At 40.6% G+C, this 19,676-nt stretch overlaps 1 protein-coding gene across 1 annotated transcript in view; it reads right to left on the bottom strand.

Annotated features, from left to right (window-relative positions):
- The window catches only part of LOC133485630 (uncharacterized), a 30,445-nt gene extending 14,502 nt beyond the window's left edge, over positions 1–15,943 (bottom strand). The window contains exons 1-17 of the mRNA XM_061789637.1: positions 15,709–15,943; positions 15,111–15,621; positions 14,371–14,421; positions 12,922–13,038; positions 8,175–8,312; positions 7,658–7,849; positions 6,162–6,242; positions 5,729–5,847; positions 5,311–5,425; positions 5,154–5,231; positions 4,941–5,056; positions 4,026–4,188; positions 1,611–1,735; positions 1,419–1,515; positions 918–1,067; positions 635–784; positions 63–319 (exon numbers count right to left, since the gene is read on the bottom strand). Of these exons, the coding sequence (XP_061645621.1) occupies positions 63–319; positions 635–784; positions 918–1,067; positions 1,419–1,515; positions 1,611–1,735; positions 4,026–4,188; positions 4,941–5,056; positions 5,154–5,231; positions 5,311–5,425; positions 5,729–5,847; positions 6,162–6,242; positions 7,658–7,849; positions 8,175–8,312; positions 12,922–13,038; positions 14,371–14,421; positions 15,111–15,621; positions 15,709–15,812 (2,564 nt within the window). The 5' untranslated portion in view covers positions 15,813–15,943. The remainder of the gene's footprint in view (positions 1–62; positions 320–634; positions 785–917; positions 1,068–1,418; positions 1,516–1,610; positions 1,736–4,025; positions 4,189–4,940; positions 5,057–5,153; positions 5,232–5,310; positions 5,426–5,728; positions 5,848–6,161; positions 6,243–7,657; positions 7,850–8,174; positions 8,313–12,921; positions 13,039–14,370; positions 14,422–15,110; positions 15,622–15,708) is intronic.
- Between the last annotated feature and the right edge of the window lie 3,733 nt (positions 15,944–19,676).

The raw sequence follows: 19,676 nt of genomic DNA, 5'->3' as shown, positions 1-19,676 counted from the left end.
CGTACAGCTTCATTGTTTAAATTACGGTCAATTAGATCTCAAATAATGACATTTGATCTTACTTTCTGTCCACCTCTTCTATACGTGATGGCAAGCCACGTGTGTGTGGGTGACTGTGGCCATGCAGGTGCTCCACCTCTTTTCTGAGAGCATTGAGCTCCAGGCCACGAATGGCTACTTCTTTCCCCAGCAGACAGCTCTCTCGCTCTGCAACTGGCATTTTTTCAGGGTCACTGCCTAGCGATGACTGCTTCACGGAAAGCTCCACAGACTCCAGCCAGGCCTCCAGGCTTCCAAGAGCCTGTAGTACTTTAACAACCTTTGTAGTAAAGAAGCAGAACATCAGAGTGTGTGAGCGAGGTTTCATTGCAAAAGATTTTGCCCGTTATGAGCAAGGTAGATTTGTAACTGATTTGCCACTCATAAGAAAATGATTAATCATTACAAAAATAAAGTCATAACCCCTTGATGAATGTAAATTACAGTAAGTGATCTTCAGAGACAAAAGATCAGATCACACTCTGGACATTTTTTTTACAAAGAAAAAACACAAACACATCTGCCATAACTCCATTCAGTTCAAGAAAGTAATTTTTGTCTGACTTGAGACTACAGATTGTGAGATGAATGTTACCCTAAAGCCCAGGTTTTCTGAGGCCTGCAGGAACACAGCATTCCTCTGGTGCCTCCTTTGCAGCTCTTCCCAAAGCATCTCCAGCTGGCTGAGGAACTGTTCTATCTTGGTGCAGCCCGGGTGCTGTGCACGGACCAACCCATGGCCCTCCTGACAATGGGCATTCAGATCATTTGAAATGTATACCAAAGCTGTCCAACAAAACTAACATTGATTAGCTCATTGTATGCATTGCATGAAATTCATGTACGAGTAACTCCTTTTGAGAGAAACTTGAGCTTACTCTTTTGACCACCTCTATCCTGGCTTTATTCGTGAGGATTTCTTGTTGCACTGCATGTTGGCACCTCCTGGCTGCCTCTAGTCCCTCGAAAGTGGCTATTGAACACACTTGTGTGGCCAGAGAAACATTTTCCTTCAGCCAGGACAGAGTCTGAAATACATATAGAAAGCAATCGAGTTAAAGAGCTGGAAAGTTAGCTTATAAAAATAGGTGTTCACAGAATAAGAACACTGTGATTTAGCTAAGCAACAAGCAACACAGCTATTGTACTCACAATGAGGTGTTGATTCCAGTCCTGACCTAACAAAAAAAGAAAACTTACCAGGTACCAATGAGCCTGGACATTTCCTGCTACACTGTTTGCTGATGTGAGAACCAGCATATACAAATAGAGTGCTAACTTTAAGCGATTCGTGCAATGAAAATAGATGGGTGGAAGACGAAGTTTGAAAAGAAGTTTTAAAAAGTGGTTTTGGGTGTTTCTGGCAGAGGTGGGTTCACCTTGTCAGCTGACACGGTGAATTTCTGGAGCTGAATATGAAGCTGTGGGTGGCCTCTCGGGGGCGTGATACGCTTGGGCTCACCTCTAGGCTTCCGGCTGGAAAGAACACAGAGACATCCAATTCATATTATGACTTGCATAAAGACCTCTCATTACATAAGAGAGAGGGAGTGAAGCTCGCCTGAAATTACCTTTCCCTCCTCGACTGATGACTGATGATGACATCATCAGGGCCATCTCCCATGGGTGAAGAGGTGTGGTTCACACATGGCTGTGCCTGGCTTTGCTTAATACTTCCACAACATGCCGATATATTCTGGTGGTAAAACATGTAAAAGATCAAAAATAAGACATGCTACAAACTTGAGGCGAGCTCATTGTTAATGGGAATGGCTGGAGGCAGGAAATCATGGACAATTGCCTAGCGTTAAAATTAAATGCATGCCACAAAGCTAATTACAAAGTTTATTTTTTTTTACTCAGTGAAAATAAACCTGACAAGACCAAGTGTTGAATGATTTTTTTTTTGTACACACTACAAAACACTCACAAATACTTTGTGCATGAATACCAATACCACAGACTATAATGGTTTATAATACCACAAACTATAATGGTTTTCGGAAAACAAACACAGAACAAGACGGCCATCCAGAGCTGTCATGTATCCAATGCTTGATTTAAATCCCACATCCCACGACAAATGGGATTAATGGAGTCGACATCCATTCCCTACACAATGGCTTCTGTTCGCCATCCTTCATAATATAAACAACCCCTCAAGTGTGCCCAACATCCACAGATTTTGAAAGAGATGATGTCAGATAGTGCAAGTGAGTCTTTTGAAGTGGTATTTTGCTTTTCAGGCCTCATCTAACCATCTCTTTTAACAAGACACTTTTCCCTAAAGTAGTGTTGAAACTCATCTGTTTTTGACTGATCCTCTCTTGAGTGTCTTCCGATAAAGTGATGTCAGCCAAGAACTATCACTTAGCACAGAGTCCATCTGGTCTGCAGGCCTCGCATCTGGCTACACTTAGCCACAGAAACAAATGATCTTCGTGTTTACCTCCAGCAATAAGAGACTGTACTACTGGCACCCACACTGAATCCACTATAAGTGAGTCACAAACATAGGCATACAGATGATAATGTACACACAGGAAACTAAAATACTTTTGATGAGTGGATATATTTATGCACAATGCACGCTATCAACAGTATTTGCATACCAATGTCTGTCTGCTAACACACACAAATCTGTCCAGCTGTAATCAGTTAAGTACACACAGGCGCTTCAGGTAAAACACTACAAAAATAAGTGACAAATGATTTTTACTACTTAATTGATGGCTATGCCAGGCTTTGTCTTGTCTGGCTTTTGGTGACCCTAATGAGGATAAACAGTGACGAAAATGGAGGGATGGATGGACGGATGGATGATAGATGGATGGATGGACTATAAGGACTTATGAGGTAAGCTCCCACAGAAGCGCACCAAGGAAAGTCACAAGATTCAGTTGATGGCAGTCAACTTACAGCTGTGAGAGGGTTTAGGATGAGAAGACAACAAGTATACACAGCTCACTGGACCCAATAGCCCTTGTCACTTACAATGGGCCAGTCAAAGCCTAGAAATGAGCAGAAAAATAAAGGCGAATAGAAAAACCACAACAATGGAAAGAGTGAATTTTCTCTCCTTCATTCACTGGGCAAGTTCTCATTGAAAGACTTAGAGACTTCCTTAGATATACTGACCATACAGTAACTACATGCATTTACTTATAGAATGTTGAGACTGGAGAACATACTGTATTGAGTATTTTTATACAAACAATATTACACAATATTACTGTTAAACTACACAATCGAGTGCTTCCCCTAAAGGCATACTCCCAGTTTGTCATTACAAGTTTTTGGGCCAGCCAGGTCAAAGTAGCAACAAATCAAATACTCAATAATTTTCTTACATGGCTGCCAGAATATAATTTCAGCTCATGATCCACTCACCCTGGATTGACCCACCATGTATTAATGCACCAATGGCTGAACTTCGTTATGGAGGCTGAGCCAGGATGTTATTCTGTCATAAAGTTAAAGGCTATGTAAACTAGTTAGACTTTGAGGTGAAGGTAGAAGTGTGTTTGTTCTGGCCCAGCATTCAGCATGGTTGCATAGTTAGAGCTTGACATTTTTCATGGAACCTTATGAAATTCTTAAGCCAGGGCTCACATCTAAAAGTTATTCTTGTGGTTGCTACAGAGGGATAAACATAGTATTTCGAGACAGAGTGGAATAAAAAGTACATTAATTTTGGCACCACCTCACAACTGGGAAATTTGGCGATGTAGTGCACTGCATTACCAGATAGTAGAAATGAAAATGTGCTTGTTTGGTGTCAATCTGGAATCAGTGCTCACATCTGACCCCAGATACACTGTTATTAAGGAAAAGCCTTCACAAACTATAAATAAGACATTTTCCCAACCATCTGATCTGGCACTTTATGTGCGGTGGCCACAGATGTTGCTGGCATATTTCCCCGACTAGCTAAGAGCCGCAGTGTGGTCACACTAGTAACAGCTTGTAATACCAACACTGCTTACCATATAGTCTCCACCATCACGCTGCCATTCTTCACCCTGCTTTCCCATGGTCGTTTGAGTCTCTTTTCCCATGCTGCATTGGAGTTCTTGGGTTGATGTCAAGGGGTCAGCGTCTCCCTTGGTGACTGCTGAGCCCACGGGAGGGAGGGTTGTCCGGTCGCTCCTGCAGGACAAGCAGAGCGAGAGATTCCTGTTGGTGCTGACAGGAGGGTTTAGAGGCCCACAATAAAGTCCAATTATGGTGGTGAATTTTCTGTCAGTGTTTGTGTCTTTTGGATTTAAAATAACCAAGGCACAAGGTTTATACGACAGCAGTTACGTCATTTATGGAACTAAAGATAGTCCCCCAGTAGGACATGCTGTCAGTCTGAAAGAGTTTTTATGGTTGGGGAGGGATGAGCATGATTCTTCCCAAAGATATTTCCTCATTTACTGTTTTGATCATGGTGGTGGAGAGCACTGTCTAATGTTGGTCCAAAATCTCCATGGGTGTTCTTTTGGGTTGAGATGCGGTGACTGAGGAGGTCATCGGCTTGTTGTTTCTACATGAATTTACTCAGGCTTTCCTATTAATTTGGCACCCTATATATAGTACATCAAGCTTGTTACATCACCGTCTGCCTTGAATTTAGCTTATTTTGTGCCTTAAAGAACACCCATTTACATTATTGACATTTTACCGATTTAAACACATTTCATGTCCAATGACAGTTGTGTGGTCTTACCCCAGACATAGAGACTGGTTCTTCCTTAAAATTTAGCCAAACCTACATTCGCATTTACTGACAACAGAAAAACACAGCAAGGCCTTTGATGATGATGATGATGATGATGATGACGGGAACAATGTGTGTGTAAAATGATCGGTGAGTTCACAGGGCTACCAGAGTTTCTTATCTCGATATCCTTGCCTACCTGAAAACCTTCTGAAGAGAAACCCAGCAGTCCCTGACCTCCCTCTGCTTCTGTGTGACACCGGCAGCCAAGGCAGGGTGGAGATTTGACAGTTGGGACACAGTCACATCTAGCATCTAGTACACGCAGGCATGTAGGATAGGCATTGCGTTTCTGCAAAACACTTTAAAGTTCGGCAATACTGTGTTTTATACATGAAAAGATATTTCTTACCATGATTTCACTGGCAATGTCACGGATTTCTCTGTCTCTGAAATGCCCTGACTCTTTTGAGGCAGATATGCTTTCCATCTGAGATAAAAGCAGAGACCTCAGTGAGCTAATTCCCATGTGTTGGACAGTCAAAATTCATGACGACAAACGAGAATACCATGTTATTGATGGCAAATAATGTATTGTCAGCCTGCTGGTAAAATGAGGACACTTCGAGTGCAAGGTGAAGATTGTCTTGGTGTTTTTTTAGCTGAGGTTGCACCTTTAGCCACCTGCTCAAACAGCAAAAGAGAACATGTGTGATTCCACCACTCTGTCCCTGTTTAAAAATTCTCACCAAAAATCATCTTTTGAAAAATGGCTCTTAATGTTTAAATTCCACATATTTTGCACTCTCTCTCGCTCTCTCTCTTTCTCTCTCCACACACACAGACGCACATACATATATGCTTTTACCTTGTACTGGTAAACATATTTTCTAGAAAAGTGCTTTATAAGTAAAATATTTTAATTATTATCAATACAAATTTGTTTACGTTCATTCAGTATATCAGTTCATCTTGAGGGCCACTCACATTTTATTGATATTTTTCCTCCTGTTGGAGATGCTTTTACTATCCAACTTCCCTTGTTTCTCCATTTTGAGGGCCATGTGATTGATCTCCTCATGGAGGGTTCTGTATAGCTGCTCATCCTGTGGTAAAGAAACAAAACAAACAAAAAACAATTCAATTATAAATGAAGTTCATTCTGCATCCTGAGCTATTGATGGCTGGGAAACTTTACCAATACTGGAATAAGAAAATAATACAATAAGTAAATATATATATATATATATATATATAGAGTCATACAGAAATTATTTATACGATACTAATATAGAAATGATATATATTATGTGTCTATATATACATTTGTTTTAACTATTTGTTTTCACTTTGATGTTAAATGTTAAGTTTGCTAATGCTTTTTTTTATGTCCCTGTACTCAGTTTTTGCTACTGCTCACCTGTTTCAAATCTAAAATTCTTCTGGTTAGCTGCATTTTGTCAACATTTTCACCCAGGACAACAAGAGACTGCGTCTCTTCCTGTTGGCACACATAAAAGTCAGTTTATAGTCTCCATTAGTTGGGAAACCAGCCGCTTTTTAGAGGCACCAGAATAATACCACATTATACGTAGGACATAAATAGAAATACCCCCCCCGCACAAGGAGACCAGCGCCGAACATGACGTGAAGTGAAAACTAAATAAAAGTTAAAAATTGCCAGCACGGTGGACTGGTTAGAGCATCTGCCTCACTGTTCTGAGGACTGGGGTTCAATCCCCGGCCCCGCCTGTGTGGAGTTTGCATGTTCTCCCCGTTTTCTCCGGGCACTCCGGTTTCCTCCCACATCCCCAAAACATGTGTGGTAGCTTAATTGAAGACTCTAAAATTGCCCGTAGGTGTGAATGTGAGTGCGAATGGTTGTTTGTTTATGTGTGCCCTGCGATTGGCTGGCAACCAGTTCAGGGTGTACCCCACCTCCTGCCCGAAGATAGCTGGGATAAGCTCCAGCACTCCCCCGACCCTTGTGAGGATAAGCGGCTCAGAAAATGGATGGATGAATGCTAAAAAATTCACCTTCAAAAGGAATACACCCCATTCCATTCATGCCAGTGTATTATCGGTAATCATTGTCCTTGACTGTACTTGATAAATATAAAAAAATAATAAATGTAATCTACTTGACACTTTTTTATGTTATAGTTACAAGGCGGCACGGTAGACGACTGGTTAGAGCGTCTGCCTCACAGTTCTGAGGACCGGGGTTCAATCCCCGGCCCCACATGTGTGGAGTTTGCATGTTCTCCCCGTGCCTGCGTGGGTTTTCTCCAGGCACTCCGGTTTCCTCCCACAACCCAAAAACATGCATGGTAGGTCAATTGACAACTCTAAATTGCCCGTAGGTTCCCTGCGATTGGCTGGCGACCAGTTCAGGGTGTACCCCGCCTCCTGCCCGATAGCTGGGATTGGCTCCAGTAGGCCCGTGATCCTAGTGAGGAGAAGCGCTCAGAAAATGGATGGATGGATTATATTTACATTATACACGCACATATTGCTGTTTGAAACCAACATATTAATTTTCAGGTTTTTATTTTTGTGTCAATCTTTTTGCGCTCTTGAGCTGTTGTAACCTCTTTTATTTGCAGAATTGCTGTTTTTAGTGGTTACAATACAATTCTGAAAATGACCCCTGGTGATATGATCAGAGGAATTGGTAGCTGACTATGATAGAATGCACTTAATGGTGTTCAATAGGGGGCTAAAACAATTACGTGACCATTATGATAGCACTATTGAATCATTTACGATTGAATATTTAATTAGTTCGTATTTGTAGTTGTCAGTTGATCATTTGTAATTTAGTGTTGTTAAAACATGGTATACATATACAAAAGATGCAAATAGTAAAATAGCCCAAAATTCTTGAAGCCCGAGGACTGAATGTTTGCACTTCACCTTCTCTTTAATCCATGTCTCTAGTTTGTCCACTTTTTTGTTGAACTCCTGCAGGTTTTTGGAACCTCCCAGAACCCTGGATTGACTGGCAGCTGTCTGTTTCAGAATGTTCCATTGGTCTTTCAGCTGGCTGAGCTGATTCTTCACAAGGTCAGAAGTGGGATTCAGCTTGCAGATCAGCTGATCGCCTGTCTTTTGAAATGGAGAAGAATAAACTGCATCATTCACTAAAAGTTTCATCGGAAGCAACCTGATATGCCACAGATTGATTGTTTTTGTTCCAGATGTCTACACAACTTCTTTATATATAACCTTGGATAAAAGAAACTCAAAAACTCTTGATCATCCTTTGTTGGTTGTTTAATTATCTGCAATCTACAATTTCCAAACATTTTGTTCAGAGGAAAAGAAGTATAAACTATTTGTCTGGTGCGCTGTTGAAGCAAATTGGTAAATTCACATTTTATTGCAGCGGTAACATGGTAATGATTCCCTTGTACAAAATACATTTGGCTACCTGATTGAGTTGGATTAGGGTGTTGTCAAAGTCTTTAAGATCTCTCTGAAGTATCTGTGAGGCTTCATCCCAGTCCTGCAGGGGGCAGCGCTGAATTTTGGAGTCATCTTGCAGTTTGTCTTTGCTCCATGTCTTAGCCTACAAAGCCCATTTCCTCTTCGTCAGTTTCATTACCAGCTGTTTTATTACAAGTAAATTCAATATTCATTGGATTATATATAGACACTAACACATTTCTTAGAACTGTATAACTTCTGCTGAAATATAGCCCACGCCTGCTGGTTGCATTCTATCAGATGTGATACGTCTCAAGACAAAGTGGTCATATAGTGTTAGTAAATACAATTCTGTTTCTGCGGTTCAGTCGAGAAAAGAGGCCTTGTCTTAAAATACTTCAGACGCATCAAGAAACACTTTGTTCTCCAATGTCATTATGCAGAGCAGACGTTTCACATGGCCGCTGCCAGGACACAATTGTTAAAGGCTTTGTCATGCAGAGCTGACTTTTCTGGCAATTGACGTAAAGAGTACGAACTCAAAAGGAGGTGGCAAAAAGCCCAAACCTTTTGGAAAATTATCATTTGTTTGCTATAAAGCTGCCAGTGTGGAAGCCAGGGATCCATTGAATGATTAAATAAATTAATTAATAGTCTGGTACTTCCAGTTCTTAACAAGACCCTAGTTGGTGCATGCATATATCAGTAAAGCTTTTACTTTTCACAGAGCTGCTCATATGTACTTTGTCAAATTCCAAATTAAAGTTCAGTGCACAAATAAGCCATTACAATGTCAACACATTGTGCCTAAAGGTATCTAAAGTGAGTGATATTGAATAATAAATATCTTCTTCTCGTGCATTTAACATTAAGACCACACATGACAGCAACTAAATAACACTTTGCCCAAGAATAAAACGTGTGATGTCACTTGGCCTTAGAGAAGCATGTTTACGGGCCCCTTGAGGCATCCAAAGTATTTCTGTGAAGAACAGAAGGAAAAGAGCTTGACGAAATGTGCTTGATGGTATCGCCTCACACTGGAAGGCTCTCATGGCTCACAATGACCTCATACAGGAAGTCTACGATTCCCCTGTTTCTTCCTGTCCACTCTTCACAACAATGGCTCATTGGTCTCAATGTACAGTTGAGAGAAGAAAAAAAAGAAAACCACTAATATTGGTAGTTTAGTTTGTATTACTGCTACTTCAATGTGAAAATCTGTGTCTACACTGAAATCAGAGCCACAGATAACGTTATCCTTCTGTGAGTATATTTACAAAGCAAAATGGCTCTGTTTCAGGCTGCCTTCTAGTCCTAAAGACCTAATTTTAGCACTTGAAGGTAAAAACAAGAACACAAGTGTACAATTTTGCACGTTGTAAAATTTTGACCATTTAGCCACATTTTTCGCTGCTCCGGTAATGCGGCTTGGCCCTGAAAACAACAGTGAGAGTGCAGGTTTCTATACTTTGTCATGGAAAAGGGTTGGTGAGGTTTTGCAGAACAGACTTCGAGACAAGAGTGTGTGGTTCTTTATGTGCTGACCGGCTTTGAAACCTTAGCCTCAAACATTAGGCGCTTTTAAATCACTTCACTGTAAAAAAAAAAAAAAAAAAAAAAAAATCATCAGCACTGGCAATCAACTCTATATAAACCCAACAGGTCCAACAGGTATTTCAATCTATGACCATTTAACAGCGGCACGGTGGCCGACTGGTTAGAGCGTCAGCCTCACAGTTCTGAGGTGCGGGGTTCAATCCCCGGCCCCGCCTGTGTGGAGTTTGCATGTTCTCCCCGTGCCTGCGTGGGTTTTCTCCCGGCACTCCGGTTTCCTCCCACATCCCAAAAACATGCATTAATTGGAGACTCTAAATTGCCCGTAGGCATGACTGTGAGTGCGAATGGTTGTTTGTTTCTATGTGCCCTGCGATTGGCTGGCAACCAGGTCAGGGTGTACCCCGCCTCCTGCCCGATGACAGCTGGGATAGGCTCCAGCATGCCCGCGACCCTAGTGAGGAGAAGCGGCTCAGAAAATGGATGGATGGATGGACTATTTAACACACATTGAAACAGTTTTTCAGCACATCATCAGGGTTTCTTCGAAGCTCAAGCACCACTAAGGTAAGGGCAGCTGAGGTTGCTAACGTGTATACTAGAGTATCGCTTTGTGTTCAACACATGCGCTTCTTGAGCTTGACACATCCAATAGTTCGTTCTTTTTACTAAAAATAAACAATTTATTACTTGGACAATTGACTGGAGAAAATGTCTTTCTGTCAAACTCACATGTCCAACGGCATGGAAGTAAGGATGAGATAACGCGACCCGTTCTGCAGATCAGCAGAGCCTTGCGGGACCATAGGCATAAAGAGATGGAGCCAAACAATGATCTCATCCCTAAATAATTGCTTCACTTGTGGCGATTTTCCCTCATCGTCTCCCCTTAGCTGAACACCGCTTATTCAGTTCTTGGGACAAACTAAGAAGCAGTACATATTTTGGCTGATTCCATTCAAAGGCGTAATATACTGCTTATAAATTAAACGCAGCTTTGCTTCTTTTTACTTCTGTGGTTACAAATGGTTTAAAATAAAAAAGATTCTCCAGAATAAGACTGACTGCAGTGGAATACAGCACACTCTGCGGTGGACTTCCAAGTTGTTCTATCTTCAAAACATTGGGAAAAAAAAGAACATCGAAAACCCGTGAACATATTCGCCTCACAGTTCTGAGGTCGTGGGTTCAAATCTGGGCTCTGGCCTTCCTGTGTGCATTTTGCATGTGCTCCCCTTGCATGGCTTTTCTCCAGGTATTCTGGTTTCCTACCACAGTCCATAAACTTGCATGGTAGGTTAACTTAACTGAGGACTTTAAATTGTCCGTAAGTATGAATGTGAGTGTGAATGGTTGTTTGTCTATTTGTGCCTTGCGATTGGCTGGTGACCAGTTTAGGGTGTACCCTGCCTGTCGCCGCAAGTCAGCTGGGATAGGCTCCAGCACAGCCACAGCCCTCGTGAGGATAAGCGGTACAGAGAATGGATGGATGGATAGAAAATAGTTGAGAGTGAATGAATTTGTTCTAGGCTCAAAGATTTTCCTTCTAAAAAAAATTGAACTCCAGTATTGCAGGAACTTCCATTTCTGGTTTAGTGTACAGTATATAATTATACAATTCATCTTCCCCAAATCCAGCCTTTGCATGATGTCATCACAAAAAAAAGCAACAACAACAAATACATTTAGGGGAGTTAATCTTTTAGATGCTCGCTGAGCTGAAGTCTCATCAGATTTGCTGAGGTCACGCATGAGGATGGTTTGACTTTTGAGGCACATTTTCCCTCAAATTTGCACTGAACGAGTTGTGTCACTTTTAGGGTATTTGGAGGTTCCACTGTAGATTTAAAAAACTCCACGGTAATGTGGAAAACTATTTTAATGGTATTTTCCCAGCAGTAAGTACCAGGGCGAAAAGTTGATGGACGTTAGCAATGACAGTCATTAGGGCTTTAGGTTTAAGAGAGGCAGCCAGGTTCCTCCGTTTGCTCAAGTGTAAGGGGAGGTCACACACAAGGACTTGCCACACTACAGTTTTTTTTTGTTGTTCCTACCATTTTTTCTCCCAATTAAGAGGCCATTACAGAATCATTAACACAACATATTTACTGGTGACATAAGCACAGCACTATAGGCAGGCTTGGGAAATAACGAAATACATAACAGCGATACGTAATCAAGATACAAAAAACTGTAATCCGGTACAGTTACAGAAAAAAAACAACTAATCATATTACAAGAACAGTACATTTGTTAAAACATTTTATTATTTCGCAAGATTGCATTTTTAATGCTGGGAGAAATAGGCCGTTTGTTGAGAGCCCTTGCCCGCTTTCCAACTAGTGGACCGAGCAACCTCTTCCAAAGTTTAGCAGTTCAACAAGCTAGCTCAAAGAACCGCACAGAAATTATTTTGTTGGCACACCAAAATGACACTGGCCACTGGATATACGTGTTGGCTTCCCAAACACGGCGAATTTAAAAGCTACTCTTAGAGGATGGACGGTGACTGTTTCGATCGTATTCACTGGAGGACTTATTCATTTTGGCTATGGGGGAGCTAGCCCGCTGCTAGCTCCCTCATAGCCTAAATCATTACCTTGCAAGTAAATGTTTCACTATTCCCTCACAAATCAACCACAGCTTTACTATATTACGAATATCAGCTGCTAAACCTTTTTTTGCTGATGATGAGACGAGGCATCAACATCGTTTAAAAATTCTGCGTGAGTCTATCATCTATCTATCTATCTATCTATCTATCTATCTATCTATCTATCTATCTATCTATCTATCTATCTATCTATCTATCTATCTATCTATCTATCTATCTATCTCTACAGCACGGTGAACAAGTGGTTAGTTTGATATTTAGTTTGATATTTAAGTTCTTTTTTGTCTTTTTTAAGCATATTTGTTATTGGAGTAATCCAAAAGTAATTAAAAGTAAACAAATTACATTACTTTCATATTATGCTACTTGCATTACGGTACTAACTACATTTTTGAAGCGATATCTCGTAACTGTATGGGAGTACATTTTTCAAGTTACCCTCCCAACCCTGACTATAGGTAAATACAGTTCACATTTGTCATTTGCAGTTAGTAAGCGGGTAAGTATTGTCAGAAACATCATTTTATGACCTCATATTGAAGTGTGTGCAGCAACATATTACAGTATACACAGTATTTACCTGCAGTACTTCCTTGTTGAAGAGAGATATGTGCTGAGTATAGCAGTCACTCTGGGATGTAACATCTGCTTGCTCTTCATTCTCTGCGTGATGCTGACATCTTTGAGCGTCTTTCTCCTGCCATTCAGACAACGGGAAGTTTAAATGTCAGTTTGGAAGTTAGCAAACAACTGTATTAGCCTTTAGGATTTGTGAGAAACCCATCCAACAACTTGAGCAGAACACCCTGGACTGGTTGCCAGTCAGTACAGTACATACACAGTATAAAGATGGACAACCATTTACACTTAGAGCACAGTCACTGAGTAGGAACTGAACTCACGCTGCTTGTATGGATGTCAGGGGAGTGAACCAGTACATCTTCAGTGACCATGACTCCAACATTATTATGTTGTTTTTTTTCAGTCAGACCTTGAAAATACCCCAAGGCCACTCTTTACTAAACAAACAGACAAAAAAAAAAACTCTATCCATGTCAGCATTATATTAGATTTTAAAAATGAATATGACGTTCCCACAAGACAAGCATTCCTGCAGCTCTCTATTCGGGAAACACCTGGGCACATGAAGGAAGCAGGAACCGGCATATCCTCCAATGGATGCCTTTAGACATAGACTCAATGCCCGTTTTTATCTTGTTTTTTATTTACCATTTACCATACCGCTTTATCCTCACAAAGGTCAGGGGGGTGCTGGAGCCTATCCCTGCCATCTTCGGGCGAGAGGCGGGGTACACCCTGAACTGGTCGCCAGACATTCGCAGGGCACATAGAAACAAACAACCATTCACACCTAAGGGCAATTTAGAGTCTTCAGTCAACCTAGCATGCATGTTTTTGGGATGTGGGAGGAAACTGGAGTGTCCGGAGAAAACCCACGCAGGCACGGGGAGAACATGCAAACTCCACACAGACGGGGCCGGGATTGGAACCCCGGTCCTCAGAACTGTGAGGCAAATGTGCTAACCGGTTGTGCTGCCGTTGGTTTTTATCTTCAGCTAAAAAAAATAAATAAATAAACAAATGCCACTTCATCGTTCAAAAAAGTTGTTGGATATAACAGTTTCTTACTATTATGTAATATGTACTATGTAGTTTTATTTTATTTATGTATTGTTATTTTTATTTATTAAACAATCCAATAGCTGCTATAACACCTGACTTTCCCCTCTTCGGATCATTAAATCATTGTCTTCCCTATTTAAAAATAAATAAATACTTTTGTATTTCGCACTTGCTTTTTTAATTGTTTAAAACTAGTTACAGTTTTTGGAATGAGACAAGAGGATATGTTGTTAAAATTAGTTTTTAGTATAAAAGGCAATAAAAAGAAGTGATCTAGATTGACCTAAAAGGACGAAGAAAGGCCATCGCTGTGTTACTGTATTATTATAGCCTGCCTCCATGTGGACTTTAGAATGTCTTTTCTTTTGTTAACATCTTCACTGACCTCATGTTTTCCAGTGAGCACTGCCTCTGAAGGGTGTGCTGTAACAGAGCACTACATGCACACGCACACATGCACACAGGAATACAGAGATGACTTCAACGAGGAACTCGCCAAACATAACAATAACTTTGCCCAATGTCATGCAACACACGACATTACAGTGGATTAGGTTTTTCTGCTGACGGATGACTTTTTACATTCAGTTACAGCCAAACAAGAAGAAACTGAAGGGCTCACACTGTCCTAGTCACATTCTCACAATAACTGTCTCCCAAATGTGTCATACGTTATAAAGAAATGTCGGGGCCAAACAGCATAAATCCACTTTCAACAAAGATACAGTATTTCGCCAACACCTATGAAACGGTTGAAACATGAAGAACAAATATTTCTTCAGAAAATTAATAAGTCAAGAAATTCTCCTCCTTTTTTTTTAGCACAACCAATTTTAAAAGTACCTACAGTACATGTATACATGGAGACTACTTTTAAAATAAAATAGCATTTAGTAACTTATATATTTTTTTTAAATATTATGAAACATAAAAATCATGGAAATCTAAGTCTTGTGAAAAGAATTGAAACACATTTAAAAATGAGAATACAGCAGTTTTAGGTCAGGATTAATCCGAATAAAACAAACATGGCTTCGTTCTGAATAGCTTGTTCTATCTTAACCACTTCTCATGCAATTTAATAATGAAAAAAAAAATGCTATTCAAATTTAAACTGTCTTGTACCTTGCAATGAGAGTTAGGGATATTCTCACAGTTGACTCCCACAATCCTAGGCAGGTTATGATCAGATGTGCCGCTGATGTTGTTGTTGTTATTATGGTTTTCAGATGTGGATCCAAAAATGGATCGCTGTCTTAGTCCCACTGAAATTGTGTTCTCTGGGCTTTTCTTATTCCCGGAGATTGTGATCTTCTTGATAGATCTGGAAACAGCAGAGGAAGGGGTGACGTTCTGGTTTAGGTGGTCTTCTGTGGCCATGTCCTCCTGTTTGTGTTTCACGGGGGCTACCTGCTGGCCAGTGGGCGAGACCAGGCAGGGGCCATGTGCGCAGACCTGCTGTCGACTGAGGTAGAGCGAATTCAGGTTCTGCTTTAGTGTGCAATTATCAAGGTTCTGGCTTTGCAGATAAGTCTCCGTAAACTCCTGGCATTTGTGCACAGTGGGGACAGACAGCTTAGTCCCAATCGTGAAGGGCTGTATCTTCCTGACAATACCCTCAGACATGGCCAGTGTCCTGATGAGAAAACAAAATGTTCTGGAAACCAAATTCACTATGAAAATGAAAGTCGCTCACATCCCTCTGCCCACTCTTCTCACTCACCACGTCTTCTTGTCCAGTCTCTGTGCTGCTGACAAGTGGAGGGTAGAACAACAAGTGAAGGGGGAGCTCAGTTGTCCACCTTCTTGTGCATGTTGAGAATGCATAGCACACAACCTACGATGGCTTCCTTGGACTCTTGGGAGCTGACACGTTCCCAGACGTGGCGCAAAGCTGTGCGGAGGAGGGTGACGGCTGAAGAGAGGTTTCTCCTGAGGTACCGGACCATTGAGCCTACCAGACTGCTACTGAGGAGCCTGATAACCAGGGACCGCAACAGGATGAAAACTGCTGGCATGCTGCCTGAATGACTTTCTGCTTGGAGTGAAAAAGGCTCTTGGAAGGAGGGGGTGAGCAGAGGGTTGGTTCAAGAGAGGATGAAGTCACCACCTCTCCATTCTCTCTCTTTTTCTCGCTGTCAGGCGCTTGGAGGGGGCTGAGAAGCCTTTGGATGTCAAAACTCCAGCAAAAAAAAAAAAAAAATGTCCAGGAGAGACAGAGTTAAAAGTTAGAATACTCTTCAGAGCTTATCCAGTATGAGGTAATATCCTCGGCTTAATCAAACACACCTACTCTGACTCTTTCTGTTTGAGGAACAGAATCTGGGTGTAGACAACAAGGCTCTTCTGAAGAGAGTATCTGATGCTCCAATGAGCTCCGTCTGCCCAGAAGTGAGAGTGCAGTCCACAGGCACAAGCCTTGCTCTTCCTCCATCTGCAGGAAACAGTTGTCACGGAGGTTCTCGAGCAGCACGGAACAGAACCTCCTGTCACTCATCTCCTTGAGCCTCGGGGCTGCTGGCAGTTGCACGTGTGCAAGGCCAATAGCAGCCAAGCAGATGCTGACCCCCTGACTACCACTCTGAGATGGCAGCGCACATGTCGGTCTGACTGATTGGAATGTTATGGGTGGGGTGTCGAAGCAGCGGGGGATTAATGAGGAGGGCAGAGTGCAGCAAAAATATTTGCAGAGAGGAAAAGAGACAATCATGCCACTGATGAAAACCTTCCCAAAAAAGGAACTCTCACTTTTCGCTTCTCTGCCCTTTGGCTTGACAACAGCGCCTCGTCAGGAGGTCATCTCCTCAATAATGTTGAGGTTATGGATGCCACACATTTCATTATAGCGAGTAAAACCACCCATCCATCCATCCATTTTCTGAGCCGCTTCTCCTCACTAGGGTCGCGGGCGTGCTGGAGCCTATCCCAACTGTCATCGGGCAGGAGGCGGGGTACACCCTGAACTGGTTGCCAGCCAATTGCAGGAGTAAAACCACCATTTTACGTAATTTCTTTTCTTCGCGCAGCATGGTGGTCGAGAAGTTACCGGTCTCACACTTCTGAGGTTTGGGGTTCTAATCTTCTTGCGTCACCTTTGCATGTTCCCTCTTGTGTGAGTTTTCTCCAGGTGCTCCCTCCCACATTCCCAAAACATGTATTTTAGATTCACTGAAGACTCCAAATTGTCTTTAATGTGAGTGTCAATAGTTGTTCGTCTATGTGTGCCCTATGACTGACTGGCAACTAGTTCCTCGAACCCCCCCACCTTTCCCCAAAAGTTAGCTGAAATAATCTCCAGCTCACCTGCGATCCCGAATGAGGACAAGCAGCATAGAAGGTGAATGGATGAATGCAGATTTTACTTTGAAAGTGTAGGAAAATTATAATGCTCGAAACAAAAATAAAAATAAATACTTAATATTTATAAATTTTATGTAAATGTTTAATGTATTTATGGATTTTTTTTTTACAGACATTCAAAAAGAAAATACAATATAAAATCTCCTACTTTACTATTCAAAAAAATTATTTAAAGTTATTCAAATATTGCTTTTGACAAGAAATTGCACATAAAAATCCAATAAAGAATAAGCAACTTTATATATCCCAGTGGGAAAATGTAGTTTCAATTCATAATTTAGTCACTACATGATTATGTTGTATTTCAACATACAATGTGTCATTGAATACATTTTTTAAAATGCTCTTTGCCTTATCAATTGCTGCTATAATAACAAACTTGTAACCATTGTATAATGTCAGATTGGGTGGCCGTTTTATTGGACAATTTATGTCCATGTTGAACATGACAAGAAAGTTAAATATAAGACTTTGTTGATCCCAAACTGGGGAATTTCCCTGATATGTGATTTATGATGGATGTGAGAAATACAATACAGTACACACTATAGCTTGACAAGAGTTAAAGCAGAAGGACTACAACATTCACTCAGTGGGACACACATGACAGCACTGGAGTCGACACGGTAACAATGCTTTTGAAAGCGATCTGGTTTCACTATGAAGTCATCTCAGAAAGATATGACTTCGTTGCAGATCAAAATCAGAGATTTACGTCCTGCTCTGAAAAGGTGAGGACTTCCCATTAGGCAAACACAGGCAATTGCGTGGGGCCCCGATATTTCGAAGAGCCCCCAAACGTCCCATGAAAACCGATTAATAACGTTTTCTTTGATTCAGAGTAATTATTCACACACCTAAGAGCACCCTTCCCTTTTCATACAATGGACTACTCCATTTTACTTCGCATGTGCAATCTTGATTCAGGAAGACGGTGGCAAAATAAACTTGTTGGTGTGGTTGTGAGTATGAAGCAGAGTTACCCTAGTGGGACGGAAAAGAGAAGGTGAAATTAAAGCAAATAGTTTTTATTAAAAATAGCAAAAGATTTAAAACTTTGTTAAGGTGACGAATGTGCATAAACAGCGAAAAAAGCAAGAGCTAGACATCATTATTTACACATACCACAGAGCTTTTCTTTTCTTTTACTGTATGTCCTTTTTAAAGAAGCTAGAAAACTGTATAAGCACACAGTACTTGGTTGCAATGTAATATTTTAACAACAAAAACACAGCAATTTTACTACTCTATACAGAGGGCAGGTTTACTCCAGACAAAAATGCATATTTCTGTAAATGTGTATATAGATGTGATGCTGTATCAATATGAGTCAACTTCCCCCAGAAATTAGTAGGGTTATAATATTTTGGTTTTATAAAGCCAATCTATTCCTCGTTTGCTGTTGCTTAACATTTAAATAACCTTTATCAGTTTTAATGGTTAGGTCACACACTTTCCCAAAAATCATTATGCTTTTTCATAGAAATTGTGTTAAAATGTACAAAACAATGATATTTATTATGTCTGTACATCAGTAACACATGATCAAAATGTGGTAAACTGACGGAATAATTATTTTATTATTTACAAACTTTTTTATATAGAAGAAAGAAAAAATAATAATTTTTTCAGTTTACCAGATTTTAATAATGTGCAACCGATGTACATGATCAAATTAAGGGCTTTTTTTTTTTTTTTTAGTCTAGTAACTTAAGTTGTCAGATAATTGTAACAGATTTCAAAAGACTGTGTGAGGGGAAAAAAAATACAACTTTTGTCAGTGCAGTACAGATGTGGAGGGCCCCATGAATGGGTTTGCCTTAGGCCCCCAAATGACTAGCTACGCCCCTGGCTCTGAAGTGTTTACAGACAGATGGCGTTCATACAAGATGAGAAGCTCCTAACTAAGGAAAATCAATGAAATCAATTTTTTCTCAATGAAAAAACTAATTCCTTCATAACCCTTTTTCAAAACCTTTTCCATTTTTTATTTAATTTATTTATTTTTTCACAATATATCTTTCAAATTTCATTACCTTTCTGTTGATTAAAGTCTACCAACCGTTCAGCTCTCAAAACATGCGTGGAACCAGTTGTTAATATTAAGTCAATCTTTTTTTTCCCTTTTTTTAGATGATGGTTTGTAGTCTGTTTAAAAAGACTGTTCCACATTTTGCTATTTTTTATTTTTTTGCATAGGCACTATATTACTAATTAGCATTTGTCTCCTGGTTCGAAGATTTTCCATATAAATACCTTGAGCCAAATCTGGTTCAAGTACTTTAAGTAAACGTCATGACATTTCCTGATTTTATTGCACCGCACGCCTTG

Source organism: Phyllopteryx taeniolatus, chromosome 11 (genome assembly GCF_024500385.1).
Source record: "Phyllopteryx taeniolatus isolate TA_2022b chromosome 11, UOR_Ptae_1.2, whole genome shotgun sequence".
Lineage (NCBI taxonomy): Eukaryota > Metazoa > Chordata > Actinopteri > Syngnathiformes > Syngnathidae > Phyllopteryx > Phyllopteryx taeniolatus.
The sequence above is the reverse complement of the archived record's forward strand: the minus strand, read 5'-3'. Positions and strand labels throughout refer to the sequence as shown.